Source organism: Oryza sativa, chromosome 10 (genome assembly GCF_034140825.1).
Source record: "Oryza sativa Japonica Group chromosome 10, ASM3414082v1".
Classification (NCBI taxonomy): Eukaryota; Viridiplantae; Streptophyta; class Magnoliopsida; order Poales; family Poaceae; genus Oryza; species Oryza sativa.
The window spans coordinates 20,479,549-20,497,914 of NC_089044.1; the positions used below are offsets into that span (position 1 = coordinate 20,479,549).

General features: G+C 46.7%; 3 protein-coding genes across 3 annotated transcripts; all 3 read left to right on the forward strand.

The window, feature by feature from the left end:
• The first annotated feature begins 7,043 nt into the window (after nucleotides 1-7,043).
• On the forward strand, nucleotides 7,044-10,464 carry LOC136353568 (uncharacterized). Its single transcript, XM_066304576.1, has 3 exons — nucleotides 7,044-7,470; nucleotides 7,618-10,379; nucleotides 10,453-10,464. The coding sequence occupies exons 1-3, from the start codon at nucleotides 7,044-7,046 to the stop codon at nucleotides 10,462-10,464; spliced, it is 3,201 nt and encodes a 1,066-aa protein (XP_066160673.1).
• Nucleotides 10,465-12,512: 2,048 nt separating this feature from the next.
• On the forward strand, nucleotides 12,513-15,261 carry LOC4349103 (UPF0496 protein 4-like). Its single transcript, NM_001423085.1, has 2 exons — nucleotides 12,513-12,813; nucleotides 13,390-15,261. The coding sequence occupies exon 2, from the start codon at nucleotides 13,400-13,402 to the stop codon at nucleotides 14,768-14,770; it is 1,371 nt and encodes a 456-aa protein (NP_001410014.1). The 5' UTR covers nucleotides 12,513-12,813; nucleotides 13,390-13,399; the 3' UTR covers nucleotides 14,771-15,261.
• A 529-nt stretch (nucleotides 15,262-15,790) lies between these two features.
• Nucleotides 15,791-17,786, forward strand: LOC9267354 (cytochrome P450 89A2). The gene has a single exon (XM_015758411.3). It carries the CDS (start codon nucleotides 15,976-15,978, stop codon nucleotides 17,575-17,577), a length of 1,602 nt encoding a protein of 533 aa, XP_015613897.1. The 5' UTR covers nucleotides 15,791-15,975; the 3' UTR covers nucleotides 17,578-17,786.
• Nucleotides 17,787-18,366: the final 580 nt, after the last annotated feature.

An 18,366-nucleotide genomic window follows, 5' to 3' on the forward strand; every position in this document is an offset into this window, starting at 1 on the left:
AGCTCAGATTGGCTTTTACAGTTTACTCCACTCGTCATTCACTCTTCCTGATTTGCCAAATCGATAGAGTAGCCGACAGCATCCATCCAACCCGCTGCAGTGAGAAATTGACAGTGCGTATTGTGCATGTCAGCAAGTGCGTTCTTGACCAAAAAATTGCCAAGTGGTTAATTTACTAGCTACAGCTTCCAAAAGAAAAAAAAGAGAGAGACAAACTTGGTAGAAATTCTCGTGCAGTCGTGCATGAACGGAATGTCTGGACTTTAATTTACGGGGAATGTTCTTTCCATTAGGATGGATGAATGAGACACGCTTTCTGAGCTTTTGGGCATGTTCAATGGTAGAGACGGGTATGGTCTTTTAAACAATACAAGATTATTTAGAGACCATGTCTTTACAATAGTTGAGACGACAAAGGCTCTAATCATTAACTGAAAAAATATTCCTTTTGTTAATATTCTTTCCATATGTTTATCCTCATGCAACCATTTTTCCATATTATAGTGACTAAGAGTCGTTGTTAAGCCGTTGTCATACATAACAACGATGTTTTGTCTCTCCTCTTTCTCTTTCCTCCATGTCAACAAGTATTCCTACTTAGCAACGCTAAGAGATCACTATTGACAACCATTGTACATGCCTGGCACGATTTCCATAAAAACTTTCTATATATGAATTTCTTTTTAAAAAAAACTGTTTTAAATTCATTTTTAACTTGATAATACTTAATTAATTTCACTATACCTTGGAATGGTGATCACAAAATCATTCAGCTATTATCCGCTCCGTACAACATAAATTTCTCTTTTTTTCCATGTAACTTGATGTTAGGAAATCGGATTTGCTACTTCAAATGACCATCCCCCTCCACCGATCGCAAGGGTCGGGGATTGAATGGGTAGGATTGAAAAACAATAACTAAACGTACCAGAGGGGGAAGGGGCAAATGATAGTAACACAAAAAACCTAAAACTCTTAACGGAATTAAAAGTTACCCTCAAGATTCGATGAAGATCCGTTTGACCGTTGCCTGATCATTGGTTTGATCACATAGATGTCGCCGGTCTGACCGAAGAAGATTAGCTGTTCCGACCACCCTTCATGTCATCGTCACTTGTCATTGCATCCGGTCCAACCATCGTGGTACCGCCGGTCTGACCACCGGTATGGTGGTATCCCGCTGATGTGACCATCGCACCCAAGAAAACACAAATCGAAAATATCTTGAAAGTAGATTGAACTTTACTACTTTTATTCGTGTTTACAAAGTGTAACAATAACACTCCTCTTACAAAATTCGACTAAACTCGAAATCCTAACTTTTCTCTAAACTTAACTCCCACAAAATTAATACCAAAAGGTCTCAACCCCTCTCTAAGTATACCCGAGGTAGGCAGCCTAGAGTCACGAATCTAACTTGTACAAGAAGTCCTAATCCATTGGAAAACTTCCCCTACAATAAACAAACTTATCTTATCACAATTCGAATTTCAATCTTCCCAAATTTGGACTCTTCCCTAATTTGACTCCGCTTTTCATACACACACAATCTTCAATCGTAGGCCGCATGGAATCTCCATCAACTACATGCATTGTTTTTCTAGCCTAAGCATCCCGTAGGATATTCCGATTGTTTGGGCGTCACCTTCTTTCAAGTTGATTCCCAATCCATCACCAGCAACACTCTCCCAAGGCATCAAGACACACCTACACATGAATCAAACAAGAAACCATATCCGAGCACAAGTTCTTTCTCAACTTGACTCAACATTAGCACAAAACAATATTACACACATGAAGAAATCATCTAGAACTCATTATCACGAGTATACTAATAAACAATCCGAAAACCGACCCTAATCAGGATCCAGCCGATCAAACCGTCGGTTTTGCCGGTTTGACCGCACATACGTACGACGCCAGTTGAACCGACCTAACCTATGTAGTCTGACCCGCTCCAAACGGAGATCACCACTTCACTAATAATCACTAAATATTAAAATCAATTATATATCATGTCAATTATTCATCGCAAATTAATAATAAAAAACTACACTTTGATTTCACAGACTGTTCACAAGGAGCTACTCCCTTCGTCTCATAGAAAACCAACATAGTACTGGATGTGACACATCCTAGTATAATGAATTTAGACATATATCTGTATAAATTCGTTGCACTAGAATATATCATATTCAGTTCTAGATTTACTTTTTTTTTTTTTGGATGGAGGGACTAATACTGCCTACTACTACCAGTAGTAGCCATGAAGAAAGGTAGAGAAGCGAGCCGCCATTAATGGCCTTTGCCTGGGAGTTTGGAAGCGATGAATGCATGGATGTTGGCATGTGAAAACGGCGGCGCCCACCACAACCACACCCACACCTGCATCATTCCCTCCATTGACCCCGGCCATGGCAGGTACAGTAAAAGCTCAAGCCCCCCCACCTTGCCCCCAGGTCCCCAGCTCCAGGTGAGGTTGGTGACCTGACCCCAAATCCGAGACGAGAACGTGCGGCGAGGATGCGGCCGACCGACCTCCTTCCTCGCCGCCGCAGCCGCTTCTTCTGGCGAACTCCGGCCATCATGCGCGCATGGAAGAAGCACAATCCTATCAACTCTGATGATCCAGAGAGAGAACCTGGGACACCGGGATGCGGGCCCACACTCCAGTGGCCCGTGCGGCAACGTGAGGCTCAGGTTTGGAGCTTTTACTTTGCTTCCTTTCCTGCGCTAGTGTTTGAAACTTTGCATGTTATGATGATGAAGATAAAGATTAAGTGTTTCACGTGAAATGAGATGGTAATAACGTGTAATTAATTGAGTTTTAATTATTACAAACTTGAAAAAATAGATTAATATGATATTTTAGAACAACTTTCACATAAAAAGTTTTTGTACGAAACACATCATTTAGCAGTTTGAAAAGCATGCCACGAGTATCCAAAAGTTTATCCAACTTTTGTTGGAGAAAAGAACAGGGCCCAAATCATGGAGGAAGAAATTAAATTCTCGAGGTCTCTCGTCCATGGCAATGGCCCCCCCATGGCGTCTGTCTGTCTAGGTTTAGCTTAGCTTGTCTTCTCCTGGCGATCATAGGCGACGACGACGATAATATGGATTAATGGTGATGTGACGACATGGCCCCCAGAGCAATCGGATACGTGTGACCTAATTGTTCAGTTTGTCTCCTTGATCAGCTCGCTTGCATGCATTGCATGCCTTGGCAGTACTCTAGTAGGCATCAAGAATTCAGAATTCAGAAAAGAACACTACACTGTACTGAATTTAATTCAGAAAGGCCGGTTTTGATTTCCTGCTGTTTTTTTTTCGTCAGATTCCATAGGTGACATTGGACAACGGCATCAATTATCGATCATTATTCTCCATTGCTCCATGCCAACCAATCCATCTATCCTTTGTACAGACTACAGTACATGATCCTTGTTTTGCTGGCAATGTGCAGAGTTTGGACCATACCTGGCTTCCTCTGCAAGCGAGAACATCTATCTGACAGCTTGTCTTCGTCCTCCTAAACCCCTAATATTTTTGTCTCCGCAAAACTAATAATTTCTCACCAACTCTCTAGTCAATTAACTATTCAGTAGATTATAATTTAATGGAGTGTTTCTAGCACTTGGTTGCGTATCATCACACTAAACAATACACAAAAGGTAAAGTATTATATCCTATTAAAAAAATGTATGATTGCCTAGTTCTTTAGGCATTGATCGATCAAAGATGAGTTACCTGGCATTCTTTGCATTACCCATCGATCCATCGAAAGGCGTTGTTAGAAATTTAGAATGCCACAATTACTAATTAAGAAAAGACCGATCGATCGAACTGTTGCTTTAGCATTTGTCAAATGTATGACAGTGACGAATCGATCGGCCCGATTAATCTAGAGCTGGCTCCGGCGTGCATGAGATGCTGATCACCAGCGACCACCGAAAAGTCGACGATAAAGTGGATGATGAGGGAAAAGTTTAGTGTCAATTGTCATCATCAATCTTCCTCGAGCCAATGATGCCCATGAGAGAGAGAGAGAGAGAGAGTCACAAAGTGTGTTTAAAAAAAGGCAAGAGAGAATTTGTGCTCATGGGAGGGGCCAATTATCTAGCTGATGATGATGCCAATGGCTAGCTGCTGCTGCAGCAGCAGCGGCCATGGTGTTGTGGTACTTGGAAGCACATGGAATTGTGTTGTGTCTGTGTTACGCACAAGCACGGCCATGACTAGGACACTACTGATGCTTTTCGTTTAGGATTTTTGATCGGATCATGGCTCAACTTGCAAAGAACGCATGCATGGCAGTAGTTGAGCAGCAGGGTAGGTAGAAGAACCTGAAACTTTGAGTATTTTTTTCTGAACCATCTGTTGTTTGTGCATCCATATGCCTTGTGATTTGCTGATGAGTAGAGACCCAATGAGAGAGCAGGGAAACCCTGAAGTCTGAATTTTTCATAGCTGCAATTCTGAGACCTGAAACTCTGAATTTTTCGAAGCCTGAATGTAGTAAAAGCTCAAGATGTGAGGCTATGGTCCATGGAAAGAAAGGATGTGACCCGTGTGGCAAAAACTGATCATTCTTTCGAGTCGAACATACTACAGAGAGCATTTGTTCTTGACAGGTTGGTTGGTCACATGCACAAGTACTGCACATGAACTGAACAAAAGCACACAAAAAGAATGTACATCCATGTGTACAACTTGAGGCCAGGAATCACTCAGTTTTGAGCTAAGCTAGGGCCAGCCTCGGAGTGTTGCTGGCCTCAAGATCTCCCTTTTGTTCTCCCCCCTCACCTCACGCCGAGATGAAATGATCGAGTGAGATCATGTCTCTGCAAAATTGCAATGACGATCGATCGATATCGAACGAATCACAAACACTTCGTACAGTGGTCGTCGTTGCCATATGCATCTTTTCTATCTTTTTCTCTCTGTGTATGTCATCAGTTAGTGGGAGACAGCACGAGGGAGGAGACTGGAGATGGTGAGAATTGGCTGGTGCTTGAACTGAGCAAGCAATGCATATCGTCCTCAGGTTCAAAGCGAGCAATCAAACACCAACAGAAAATGTGATTTTTACTGCTCATCCACAGCCAAACTGAACGAGCGGTTGCCGACGCTTATAATTTTACAGTGAGACATCACATCATCAGATACCTGAAAGTAATTACCACCACTGTGCAATCTTCCAAAAGCGATCACAGCTGCTGCTAATCGATGGATGGATGGATATCGAATAATGCAGAACACGGATCAGTACAAGAGAAGATGGCATTCTGATCTACAGAAACCCTACTGCTGTAGCTAGCTGATTAATCTGTCAGGATGCTCGTTCTTTGCTTCTATTGCACTCCGGTGATTGCGTTTTTTGTTGATGCCGATGACGACACGACGCGACAGGTGAGCTGAGAGGCTAGGGTTCGTAGTAGGAGCCGAAAGCCTTCGCGGCCGGGGCTTTTTTTACGTGAAGCTTCTCGTGCAAATCCTCATGATGGATCGGATCAATCGATCTGGAGGTTACGACTTGCGAGAGCGCCGGAGTAGATGGATCGGTTGTTGCAATGTTCAAACAGGAGAAGGTGAAATTAAGCGACAAATTAATCACGGTGAGGTGAGATTTTGGTTGCATTTACCGTGCGTGTTTGCGTACGCGATAGGCACCTCGGCGATGATGGTAGTAGTAGCCTTGTCGCCGCGCGCCGGCCGGTGGTTGGCCGGAGAAGAGGATGACATGTTGACAATTCTCGAGAATGAATCTCAAGCTGATCCAAAGATTGGTTCCTGGGATACAGGGGCCAGAATTTATGGGATTTCTCAGAGGATGTCGCACATGGGCCTTAATGCCTTTGAGAGAGAAGTTGGGCACGTCCAATTAGTGAAAGGACAATGTAAACTAGCCCGATTAGATGGCTCAGTTATACCCTTGAGCCCATATAGATAGATGGGCCTTTTTCCCTGTTTGAATGAACGAATAAGTCCACTTTAATTCTCTCAATTATAGGTCTAATCCAATTCGTATCACTCAATCGCAATACCAGATATCTCGACATTCTAACTATTAAAACTAGTATAATTTAACTCTTGAGAAGTATTGACAATGGTGGTTTATTAACGTGGCTTGTTGATCTGGTCCAACCAACTGAGTTAACATGTAGACTCACATGTTAGCCACATCTCTCTTTCGTCGCCATTCTGCATGCTCAAGATCAAGCCATCCCATCCGGACCCCCCCCCCCCGCGCGGAGGCGTCAAAGTCGGGTGTGGAAAGGGCTGGGTAGGCCGCGATGGTGATATTAGCGGTGACAGGGCACGAGGAAGGGGAGCTATCGCGAGTCAAGGGCGTGGCAGAGGAGGGGAAAGAGAAAGAGAGATGCCGCTGACATGTGTGCTCCGTATGATGAATTAGTGTCAGACCATCCCAACCAAGCGGCATAACTACATCGGGAAGGTCTGACAAGTCTGCAGTTGCACTGGGAGTTGACAAAGAAGATGACGAGCTACAGCAGGGAGGTGAATCAGGAAAGGACCTGGGGCGCGGCCTGCGTGCTAAACGACCCAGTGTTCGTGTTAATGGGCCGATGTGGGCCAAGTGAGTAATCCATCCTGTGCGATGGCGTGTGTGAGTTGCGTGTGCTGTGACAGCTGTCACGGGTTGTGGGAGATTGTATTAAACAGAGGAGAACGATGGCGAAAGGTATGAACTGAGAACACGGCGGAGGCGAAGGCGGCGGCGGCTTGATCCTGTCGGATCGAGAGGAAACCTATCTATCGTGTTCTCGTATCCACTCGTGTCCAACTGTTCTTGTGTCTTTGTTAGGAGTAGCTAACAAAATTGGTATCAGAGCCTAAAATTTCGCCCCCAATTCTCTTGGCTTGGCTGTGAAATTCCGGGGGAGGGATTGGGGCTGTTCTTCGGATCAGACCCCGCGAAAAGGCAACTTGCCTTCCCCAGGTTAGCTGAGCTCGGAGTGTGGCGAATTTGGGCGAGAACCCTGGAGAAGCCGGATTATTTGGAGAAGCCGAGGTACGTAATGAAGCAGGCGGCGCAGCTGATGGCACAGGAGGGCAAGCTTGACCTGCTATTGCGGACCATGGAGGAGAATGAGAAGAAGAGGGAGGAGGTTGATGGGCGCACGCGCACGGACTTCGCCGATCTCAAGAAATCTCTCGAAGTTCGTCTTCCAGCAGTGGAGAAAAAGGTAGAGATCCTCAGCTCTGATCTCGCCACTTTGAATCATAAAGTCCAGCAGTTGGAGAGTAGCATCCAGCGACAGCCGAGTGGGGATGAGTTTGCAGGAAAGGTGACTACAGCGGTTTTGCCCAAGGAAGAGCTGAACTACCATAGCACCCCGTTCATCAAGGGGCAACGCGATCCTGAGTTTGCATCCCCTGACCAACAGAATCAGGATGGGTTGACCTTCCAGTCTGGAAATAGTGGTCTGGGAGGAGGTATTGCAGGTAGCATTCCTCCCATGTCCTGTCCTCAGTTCAATGGCGACAATCCCCAACTGTGGAAATCTAACTGTGAAGTGTATTTTGATATCTATGGTATACATCCTCAAAATTGGGTCAAGATTGCTACCCTGAACTTTTGTGGGAATGCAGCTTTCTGGCTTCAGTCTGTTAGGTCTCAATTGGCTGGTGCTACTTGGTTCGAATTGTGTGACAGGGTTTGTGGTAGGTTTGCCCGAGACAGGAAGCAGGCTCTGATCAGGCAATGGATCCATATAACACAAACAAGCTCTGTGGCTGACTATGTGGATAGATTTGATTCTATTATGCATCAACTGATGGCATATGGAGGAAGTAATGATCCTGCTTATTTTGTGACAAAGTTCGTGGATGGACTCAAGGACCACATCAGGGTAGTAGTGATGGTGCAGCGCCCTCAGGATCTTGATTCAGCCTGTACAGTGGCACTGTTACAGGAGGAGGCATTGGAAGGAGTACAATCTGTTAGCAACAAGAAAAATGAGACAACAACTTTTCTGAAAACTAAGCCAAGTCACAATCTGACCTCACCAACTTTCCAAGCCAGGAGCATTCCTTTTACGAACATTGAAGATAAAAGAGGAGTAGAATTCAGCAAGGGAAGGGATGATAAGGTTTCTGCTCTAAGGTCTTACAGGAGATCAAAAGGCTTATGTTTTGTGTGTGGTGAGAAATGGGGAAGGGACCACAAATGTGCTACTACGGTTCAGCTTCATGTGGTGGAGGAGTTGATAAATGCTCTGAAGACAGATCCTGAAGAAAATTGCAATTCAGAAGGGGCTCCTGAATCTGAAGAGGATTCCTTAATGGCCATCTCTTTTCAAGCTTTGAATGGTACAGATTCTTCTAAGTCTATCAGGCTCCGGGGCTGGGTGCAAAATACAGAGCTGTTAATGTTGGTGGACTCCGGCAGTACTCATTCTTTTATCGATGCTAAACTTGGGGCACAATTGTGTGGATTGCAGAAGTTGAATCAAGCTATCAAGGTTCAGGTAGCTGATGGCAGCCAGTTGTTCTGTGACTCTTTCCTTCCCAATTGCAGCTGGTGGAGTCAGGGGCACAGCTTTACTAGTGATTTCAGGTTGTTGCCATTGGGCAGCTATGATGCTATATTGGGCATGGATTGGCTGGAGCAGTTCAGTCCAATGCAAGTGGATTGGGTTCATAAGTGGATTGCATTCCAACACCATGGGCAAGCAGTTCAATTGCAAGGCATTCATCCCCAACTCTCTACATGTTTTCCTATTTCTAATGACCAATTGCAAGGTATGTCCAAGAAGGGTGCTGTCATGTGTTTGGTGCATCTCAATGTTGCTGAAACTCTTACTGCAACCACAGTGCCTGAGATAGTTCAGCCCATATTAAATGAATTCCAGGAAATTTTTTCTGAGCCAACTGAATTACCTCCTAAGAGGAATTGTGACCATCACATTCCACTGGTGGAAGGGGCTAAGCCTGTCAATCTGAGACCTTATCGATACAAACCAGCCCTCAAGGATGAGATTGAGCGGCAAGTAGCAGAAATGCTCAGGTCGGGGGTGATACAACCAAGTAGTAGCCCATTTTCATCACCTGCACTATTGGTCAAAAAGAAAGATGGAACATGGCGTCTCTGTATTGATTACAGGCAACTGAACGATGTAACTGTCAAGAGTAAGTATCCTGTCCCAGTCATAGACGAATTGTTGGACGAGCTAGCAGGATCCAAATGGTTCTCAAAATTAGATCTCAGGGCTGGATACCACCAAATTCGTATGGCAGAAGGTGATGAATACAAAACTGCCTTCCAAACACACTCAGGACACTATGAGTACAAGGTCATGTCCTTTGGATTAACTGGGGCCCCTGCCACTTTCCTTAGTGCTATGAATGAAACCCTGTCTCCAGTATTGAGAAAATTTGCCTTAGTATTCTTTGATGACATTTTGATTTATAGTCCCACACTGGAACTGCACCTCCAACATGTCAGAACAGTGCTCCAGCTCTTATCTGCCCACCAGTGGAAGGTGAAATTGAGCAAGTGCTCCTTTGCTCAACAAGAGATCTCTTACTTGGGCCATGTAATTGGGGCCGCTGGAGTGGCTACTGATCCAGCAAAAATACAGGATGTGGTGAGTTGGCCACAACCTACCACAATCAAGAAGCTGAGAGGATTCTTGGGTTTGGCAGGATATTACAGGAAGTTTGTCAGACATTTTGGACTGATTAGCAAACCTCTGACACAGTTGTTAAAGAAAGGAATACCCTTCAAGTGGACTCCTGAAATTGAATCAGCTTTTCAGCAGCTAAAACAGGCTCTAGTGGCAGCACCTGTTTTAGCACTGCCAGATTTCTCCAAGCACTTCACTATTGAAACAGATGCAAGTGATGTGGGCATAGGGGCTGTTCTATCTCAAGAAAAACATCCTATAGCTTATCTCAGCAGAGCTTTGGGCCCAAAAACAAGAGGACTGTCTACTTATGAAAAAGAGTACATGGCTATTATCCTTGCAGTTGAACATTGGAGACCATACTTGCAACAAGGAGAGTTTATTATCCTCACTGATCACCACAGCTTAATGCACCTTACAGAGCAAAGATTACATACACCTTGGCAGCAGAAAGCTTTCACCAAGCTGCTAGGGCTGCAATACAAGATCTGCTATAGAAAGGGAGTTTCTAATGCTGCTGCTGATGCTCTATCTAGAAGGGAATCACCAATCAGTGAAGTTGCTGCTATATCTGAATGTATTCCATCGTGGATGCAAGAACTAATGCAAGGGTATCAGCTGGATGGTCAATCTAAACAGCTACTGGCTGAACTAGCTATCAGTCCCAACAGCCGGAAGGATTATCAACTGTGCCAGGGAATTCTGAAATACAAGGGCAAGATCTGGGTGGGCAACAATACAGCCCTGCAACACAAATTAGTGAATGAGCTGCATGCGACACCCCTTGGTGGCCACTCAGGTTTCCCAGTGACATACCGCAAGGTGAAAAGTTTGTTTGCATGGCCAGGCATGAAGAAGTTGATCAAAGAACAATTACAATCGTGTCAAGTCTGCTTGCAAGCCAAGCCTGACCGAGCTCGGTATCCAGGTCTCCTTCAGCCCTTGCCAGTTCCCGCAGGAGCGTGGCAGACAATATCACTGGATTTCATCGAAGGGTTACCTCGCTCCTCTCATTACAATTGCATTTTAGTTGTGGTCGATAAGTTTTCCAAATACAGCCATTTCATTCCTTTATCCCATCCTTTTAATGCTGGAGGGGTGGCTCAAGAGTTCATGAAAAATATTTATAAGTTACATGGGTTGCCTCGTGCCATTATTTCTGATCGCGACAAAATCTTTACCAGTCAATTTTGGGATCAACTCTTCTCTAAGTTTGGCACTGATTTGCACATGAGCTCTGCTTACCACCCCCAATCTGACGGGCAAACTGAAAGGGTGAACCAATGCTTGGAGATTTATCTCAGATGCTTTGTACATGCTGCTCCCCACAAGTGGTCTTCCTGGCTGTATCTTGCAGAATTCTGGTACAACACATCTTTCCATTCCACTTTGAACAAAACCCCTTTTGAAGTACTCTATGGCTATACACCATCCCATTTTGGCATTGGTTTGGATGACTGTCAGATTGCTGACTTACATGAGTGGCACACTGAGAGAAAATTTATGCAGCAGCTCTTGCAACAACACCTGAACCGTGCTCAGCAGCAAATGAAGCACCAGGCAGATAAAAAGCGCAGTTTCAGACAGTTTGCAGTAGGAGACTGGGTGTATTTGAAGTTACAACCTTATGTTCAAACGTTTGTGGCGCAACGTGCTTGTCACAAGTTGGCTTTCCGCTACTATGGCCCATTCCAGGTGATGAGCAGAGTTGGTACTGTTGCTTATCATATCCAGCTTCCTGCTACTAGCTCCATTCATCCAGTCTTCCATGTTTCGCAATTAAAAGCAGCTGTGGGGTTTTCTAAAAAGGTGCAAGATGAGCTACCAACTTCTTTGGGAGCTCTCCAAGTTCCATTCCAGTTCCTGGACAAACGCCTGGTAAAGAAAGGTAATCGTTCCGTTCTTCAGTTACTAACCCATTGGTATCATTCCTCGCCGTCAGAGTCTACTTGGGAGGACATGGAGGATCTGTTCGCGCGGTTTCCGCGTGCACTGGCTTGGGGACAAGCCAGTTTTCAAGACTGGGGGATTGTCAGACCATCCCAACCAAGCGGCATAACTACATCGGGAAGGTCTGACAAGTCTGCAGTTGCACTGGGAGTTGACAAAGAAGATGACGAGCTACAGCAGGGAGGTGAATCAGGAAAGGACCTGGGGCGCGGCCTGCGTGCTAAACGACCCAGTGTTCGTGTTAATGGGCCGATGTGGGCCAAGTGAGTAATCCATCCTGTGCGATGGCGTGTGTGAGTTGCGTGTGCTGTGACAGCTGTCACGGGTTGTGGGAGATTGTATTAAACAGAGGAGAACGATGGCGAAAGGTATGAACTGAGAACACGGCGGAGGCGAAGGCGGCGGCGGCTTGATCCTGTCGGATCGAGAGGAAACCTATCTATCGTGTTCTCGTATCCACTCGTGTCCAACTGTTCTTGTGTCTTTGTTAGGAGTAGCTAACAATTAGCTGGTTGTATTAGGTTAATAAGCCACGTCAGTGAAAAGCACCGTTAATAGCACTAAAAGAGTCAATTTATATTGGTTTTAATAATTGAAAGGACGTGATATCAGATATCACGATTGAGGGATACAAAGCAGGACCGTATTTTATATACTCCATATGGCTGGATGCATTGCAAAACAATTTAACGGAAACTATTCGGTACTCCACTTTTTCTTAATGATACAGTATCTTGCTTGAGGGAATTCCGGAATTAAGATAAGCATTCGCATCATCGCACCATACAGTTGGACACACACGAACAAATCCCGGAAAAAAAATATATAACGACATCGATCGAAACAAACAAAAATCGCATTAACTTAACCACGCCGACAAATGGCTATCAGCCTGCCAGCTGTTTGCCCGTTGGCTCCCACTCCCCCCCAAAAAAATCCAAACCGAGAAATAATAATCACAATAAAACTAAAAAGAAATCCGGGCCTAACGGGCCGCGCGGCCCAACCCCCAACCCCAACGTAATAACGTATCATTCCGCGTCTCGAACTTTCCACCTCTCCCAAATAATTTTCTTCTTTCCCCTTTTTTTCTCCTCTCCCCTTCGACTCAGTCTCGCACCGAAGAAGAAGAAGAGAGGAAGAAGACGCGACGATTGACGAGTAATCGAGCTCGATTTGAGCACCCCCGCGCGCGGATCCGCCGATCTAGGTGAGTGGATTCCTCTTCTCATCCCTGTGTGGTTGTTATTTGGGTTGAGAGTATTTTGGCGCAAGTTTTTTTTTTTTCTGGGTGGTTTGGTGGATCTGAGGTCAACTTGTGCGGACGTAGCTTAGTTGTGTGTTCTTATCGGTTCGTGGATTTGATGATTTGGAGGTATGGTGGTTTGTTGTTGGGAATTTGTGGCTGTGATTCCCCTGCTTGATTTTTTACTTGTCTAGCTCGATTTAGGGTTTGGTCGCCATGGATGATACAGATATGCTACTGCAAAAAATTTCATGTTGTGTTGCAAGAGTGTAATGTTAGTTCGGCGCAGTGAATTGAGGCGGAGCATCGCTAGGGTTTGTATGTTTAGTGGGAGCTTATCTGCCAGACGAATCGGGGAAAAGGGAGATTCTGTGAATTTTATGAATCGTGGACTATTATCACCATGAGGTTAGGTATCCCTTTTGCTTGATTTGATCCACAAAAGGTGTTGTATGTACGGCCGATTGGTTTGTTGCTTTATTCATCCATGTTTGTGTTGCGAAGTGCTAATTGGATGATTCGATTCCCCTTTGGTTGCAGTTCAGTGGAGATGAGTCGCGCACACGGTAGTCCCAGATCGTTCTTCCCTGTGGGGAATCCCTTTCGAGTTATGTTTCCAGGGGGAGCTCACCTATCTCGGAAGCTCCAAGAGTTGCTCGCTTCGTACGAGGATGCCCTGGCATTGAGCTTGAGGAAGCTCAAGCCGGAGGCCGCCTCGGATGTCCTCACCTTGTCATGGATGAGGCTTGCAGTGGATTGCTTGTCAGAGCTGCACACCAACATAGCTAACCTGATAACCGATCTCGAGCTGCCTGTCTCGGACTGGGATGACAAATGGGTGGACATTTATCTCAACAGCAGCGTGAAGCTGCTGGATATTTGCATCGCGCTGAGCTCGGAGCTCTCTCGTCTGGATCAAGGGCAATTGCTGTTGCAGTATGCCCTGCATGTGTTGGGCTCGGAGAGTGGCGTGCCGTCGCAGGAGCAACTCAAGAGAGCTGAGCCATCACTTAGGGAGTGGATGGAGCTGGTGGGCGTAAGATGTGCAAGGCTTGTTAGCTGCTCGGCGACCTTGCAGGAGCTTGCTGGGAACCTTTCTCTGATGAAGGTCAAGAACTCCGCGAAAGGGAAAGTGCTCATGAGAGCGTTATATGGAATCGAGTCTGTGACGGTGTTCGTATGCAGTATTTTTGTAGCTGTACTGTCTGGCAGCCCCAAGCCACTGGTGGAGTTGCATGTCCCTGAAAAATTTGGTTGGTCTCAGGCCTTCAATGACCTTCATACTGCAGTCAGTGAGGAACTCACAAGACAATTATCCGGTGGAAGTGTTGCAGCTGTAAAAGAGCTGGAAGAAGTTGAAGCATGTGCTAGAAGGCTGCATGTTTTGGCTAGCACTTCTCAGCTTGAAGAAGAAGCTGCCAACCTGGCAAATGCTGTTAGCCATACAGAGGAAGAGGTCATGTCAGACAGCATTGCGCAGGAAGGAGACCATCACTGTGGTCTTAAACTTGCTGATGACACTACCAGGGAGGGTGGAATAGTAATTTCAGAGAGTATTGCAGAAGGGGGAACACAAGAAGCTGAAATGAAGAAGGATATCAGCTATGAAAAGGAAGTGGCAATGGTTGAGAGAATCAGTTACAAAGAGCACCAAGATAGTAACGTAAAGCAGGCGAATGGCAGCAGCGATGAGAGCGCCCTGGTTGTTCCTGAGAGAACCAGTGTCCAGGAAAGCAAGGAGGAACTATTAAACTGCATATCCAGCATGTCGAAAAGCGCGGAGGGGCTCCGGCATGGGTTGGACTCCCTATCGAAGCGCGTAGGCGACTTCTTTCAGATCGTGCTTACGGGACGTGATGCATTGCTCTGCAACCTCAGGATCTCAGATGCAGCAAGCAAGGTCGCCGAGGTCAGCTCTTGATATTTTATGTAAGGTTTCTTGCCGTATAATGTTTGTGTGGCTAAGTGTGCGCCCAGCTTGGTAGCACAGCTTTGAACATTGTGCTTCTGACCTGTGGCCCCTGCTCAGCCCCACAGAAACTAAGCTGGGGCCACATCTCAGAAGCATTGTGCATAGTCCTGTGCTGCTAGTTGTGCTTGTGCCGTGCAAATCTTCTAAGTCCATCGGCATCAGGCTCTGTGACTGTAAACTCAGCCTTGTCAAGTCCTATACAGTCATTTTGTTTACTTTTTGGTAAGAGTTAGTGCTCTACTCGTTGTAGCGCAGGTCATATGCGAGTGTATAGAGGCGTGAGTGTAGTAACTGTATGTAAGCTGGAGTGTGTTAGCAATATACGAGTAGATTAATGTGTTCTGCAAAGAGCAGATCATTGTGTGCTATTGCTGAACTAGCAAATGATATGGCCAACTTGTATTCATCGTGTGATTCTGATTGCTTGGCTGCTTGCCCCCAACAAGTGAGGCGCTAAATGGCTACCAATTTCTGCAAAATCGGAATCAGTACGGGCAAGTCGGCAAACCAAGCACGTTTATGTTCGAACATCAAGTTCAAGATGACCGATTTTTCTTCTGAATTTTGTCGTGATAAATAATTGATCCAGCGTACACGTGCTGATCGATCGATATGCTACGGAATCAGACAAGCCTTGTACGATACGGAGGGACTAGAGATTATACAATCACAAAAATAAGTATTTAAGTCAAATATTTGTACATCATTTTTATCGTTATAAACTAAAGTATGATAGTCATCGTTAGCTAAAGTTTTAAGAATTAGACCAAATCCAGAGCTAAACGTTTATGTCTGAGTAGCCATCCGTATTTTCAACACAAAACAAACATATTATCAAAGTATAATCATTATTAGATTTAATAAAACTAATTTGATATTTTATATGTTGTTAAATTTTCTGTAAACTTAATTAAACTTAACAAAGTTTGATTAGGAAAAAATCAAACAACTTATAATATGAATCTGAGTGAATATTTAACTGGCCATGCTGATCGATCGATATTGTCCGGAATGCCATGGAAACCCATCCATCAACTACAGGCCTAGAGGCTAGAGCCACAAGGCAGGGAAGCTAAACCATCTTTAACAACAACTGACGAAGCGGAGCTGATAATTAACTTGCGGAACGCAAGGGACGACACGACGCCATCGCCATGGCCATCGATGCAACACAATGGCTCCTGCTCCTCGTCGTCTTCCTCGTCGCGTTCCTCTTCACCCTCCTCGCGAAGCATGGCGCCGTTAAGCGGAAGCACGGCGTCCGCGTCCCGCCTGGCCCGCTCGCCGTGCCCGTGCTCGGAAGCCTCGTGTGGCTGACGCACTCCTCCTCGGCGAACCTGGAGCCGCTCCTGCGGCGACTGATCGCGCGGCACGGCCCCGTCGTGTCGTTGCGCGTGGGCTCCCGCCTCTCCATCTTCGTGGCCGACCGCCGCGTCGCGCACGCCGCCCTGGTGGGGCGCGGCGCCGCGCTCGCCGACCGCCCCCCGGACGTCACGCACTCGCTGCTCGGCGAGAGCAGGAACACCATCACGCGCTCCGGCTACGGCCCAGTGTGGCGCCTCCTCCGCCGCAACCTCGTCGTCGAGACGACGCACCCGTCGCGCGTCCGCCTCTTCGCGCCCGCGCGCTCCTGGGTTCGCCGCGTGCTCGTCGACAAGCTCGCGGACGCGGGCGCGCACCCTGCGTCTCCTCCTCGCGTGCTGGAGGTGTTCAGGTACGCCATGTTCAGCCTCCTCGTGCTCATGTGCTTCGGCGAGCGGCTCGACGAGGCCGCGGTGCGCGCCATCGGCGCCGCGCAGCACGATTTTCTCCTGTACCTCGGGAGGAAGACGAGCGTCTTCATGTTCTACCCGGCGATCACCAAGCACCTCTTCCGCGGGCGCGTCCATCTGGGCCTCGCCGTGCGGCGGCGGCAGAAGGAGCTCTTCATGCCACTCATCGACGCCCGGCGAGAGCGCAAGAAACAAATTCAACAGTCCGGTGATTCAGCGGCATCAGAGAAGAAGAAGGACGACAACACAACATTCAACCACTCGTACGTTGACACACTGCTGACCATAAGACTACAAGACGTCGACGGCGACGGCGACCGCGCGCTCACCGACGACGAGATGGTCAGCCTCTGCTCCGAGTTCCTCAGCGCCGGCACCGACACGACGGCCACCGCGCTGCAGTGGATCATGGCCGAGCTGGTCAAGAACCCATCCATCCAATCAAAGCTCTACGAGGAGATCAAGGCCACGATGAGCGGCGACAACGACGACGAGATCAACGAGGACGACGCCCGCAACAACCTCCCATACCTGAAGGCCGTCATCCTCGAGGGTCTCAGGAAGCACCCGCCTATGCACTTGCTGCTCCCGCACAAGGCGGCCGAGGACGTCGAGGTCGGCGGGTACCTCATCCCCAAGGGCGCCACGGTGAACTTCATGGTGGCCGAGATAGGCAGGGACGAGAAGGAGTGGGAGAAGCCGACGGAGTTCATCCCGGAGCGGTTCATGGCCGGCGGCGGCGACGGGGAGGGCGTCGACGTGACCGGCAGCAGAGAGATCAGGATGATGCCGTTCGGCGCCGGGAGGAGGATCTGCGCCGCGCTCAGCGTCGCCATGCTGCACCTGGAGTACTTCGTGGCGAACATGGTGAAGGAGTTCGAGTGGAAGGAGGTCGCCGGCGACGAGGTGGACTTCGCCGAGAGGCTCGAGTTCACCACCGTCATGGCAAAGTCGCTCCGCGTCCGGCTAATTAAACGAGCCTAACGATTTTTACCGCTTTCTTAGGAGTTTGTATTTAGTAGTTAAAAAACTAGTGGGCCTAAATTCTTTTGGGCCATTTTTGTTTTACTGTCTTATATGCCTGCCAAATGAGCTAATTCTGAACTAAATATAAAATTTATTTTTTTCGTTGCGATATGTTGAGCTTGAACTTGTAAATTTTCAAATGATATATTATACTGTATGTTAATACATCTTCTCATTTTTTTTATAATCATTTAAGTGATATTGCAAACAACGAGGGAACACATCCTCGAAAGTTTAAATTCCACTCTTTTACGTCTGCCTGGTATTCTACCATCCAATATAGAACTGTAGAAGGCTTCACCCTTGAGGTCACAAAATGTAATCGCCAGATGTGTAGTCGTGTGATGCTTCACGAGACTCCCGTGTCTTCTGTTGTACGAGATGGATATTAGTAGTAGATTATACAACCACAAATTAAGTCACAAGTGAACATTGAAACGGGCAATTCTATTCTCTGAACAAGTCGGATTCAGTACGGTCTATTCCATACAGTTCCTCCAAGCTCCTAAGGAACAGAAAGAACCAACAATAAAAAGGATTAGACAGTGAACATAACTGGAGTTTTGAGCTGCTTGCCCAGTCGATCCCTTGAGAGCTGCCACCAATCATGCAACAGGGCATGCGGGTCCGATGAGAAATCTCCCCTACCAATGATCAAGGTGAGCACTCGAAGCCAAACCAAACGAGCGAAGACACATCCGATGATCAGGATGTGTTTCGGCCGTCTCCTCCCTAATGCGCATAAAA

Excerpts from the sequence above, each read along its gene's own strand:
- LOC136353568 (XM_066304576.1), top strand. The coding sequence starts at position 7,044 with ATGAAGCAGGCGGCGCAGCTGATGGCACAGGAGGGCAAGCTTGACCTG. Across the intron at positions 7,471-7,617 it reads TCTGGGAGGAGGTATTGCAG|CTTTCTGGCTTCAGTCTGTT; the intron begins GTAGCATTCCTC and ends GTGGGAATGCAG.
- LOC4349103 (NM_001423085.1), top strand. The coding sequence starts at position 13,400 with ATGAGTCGCGCACACGGTAGTCCCAGATCGTTCTTCCCTGTGGGGAAT.
- LOC9267354 (XM_015758411.3), top strand. The coding sequence starts at position 15,976 with ATGGCCATCGATGCAACACAATGGCTCCTGCTCCTCGTCGTCTTCCTC.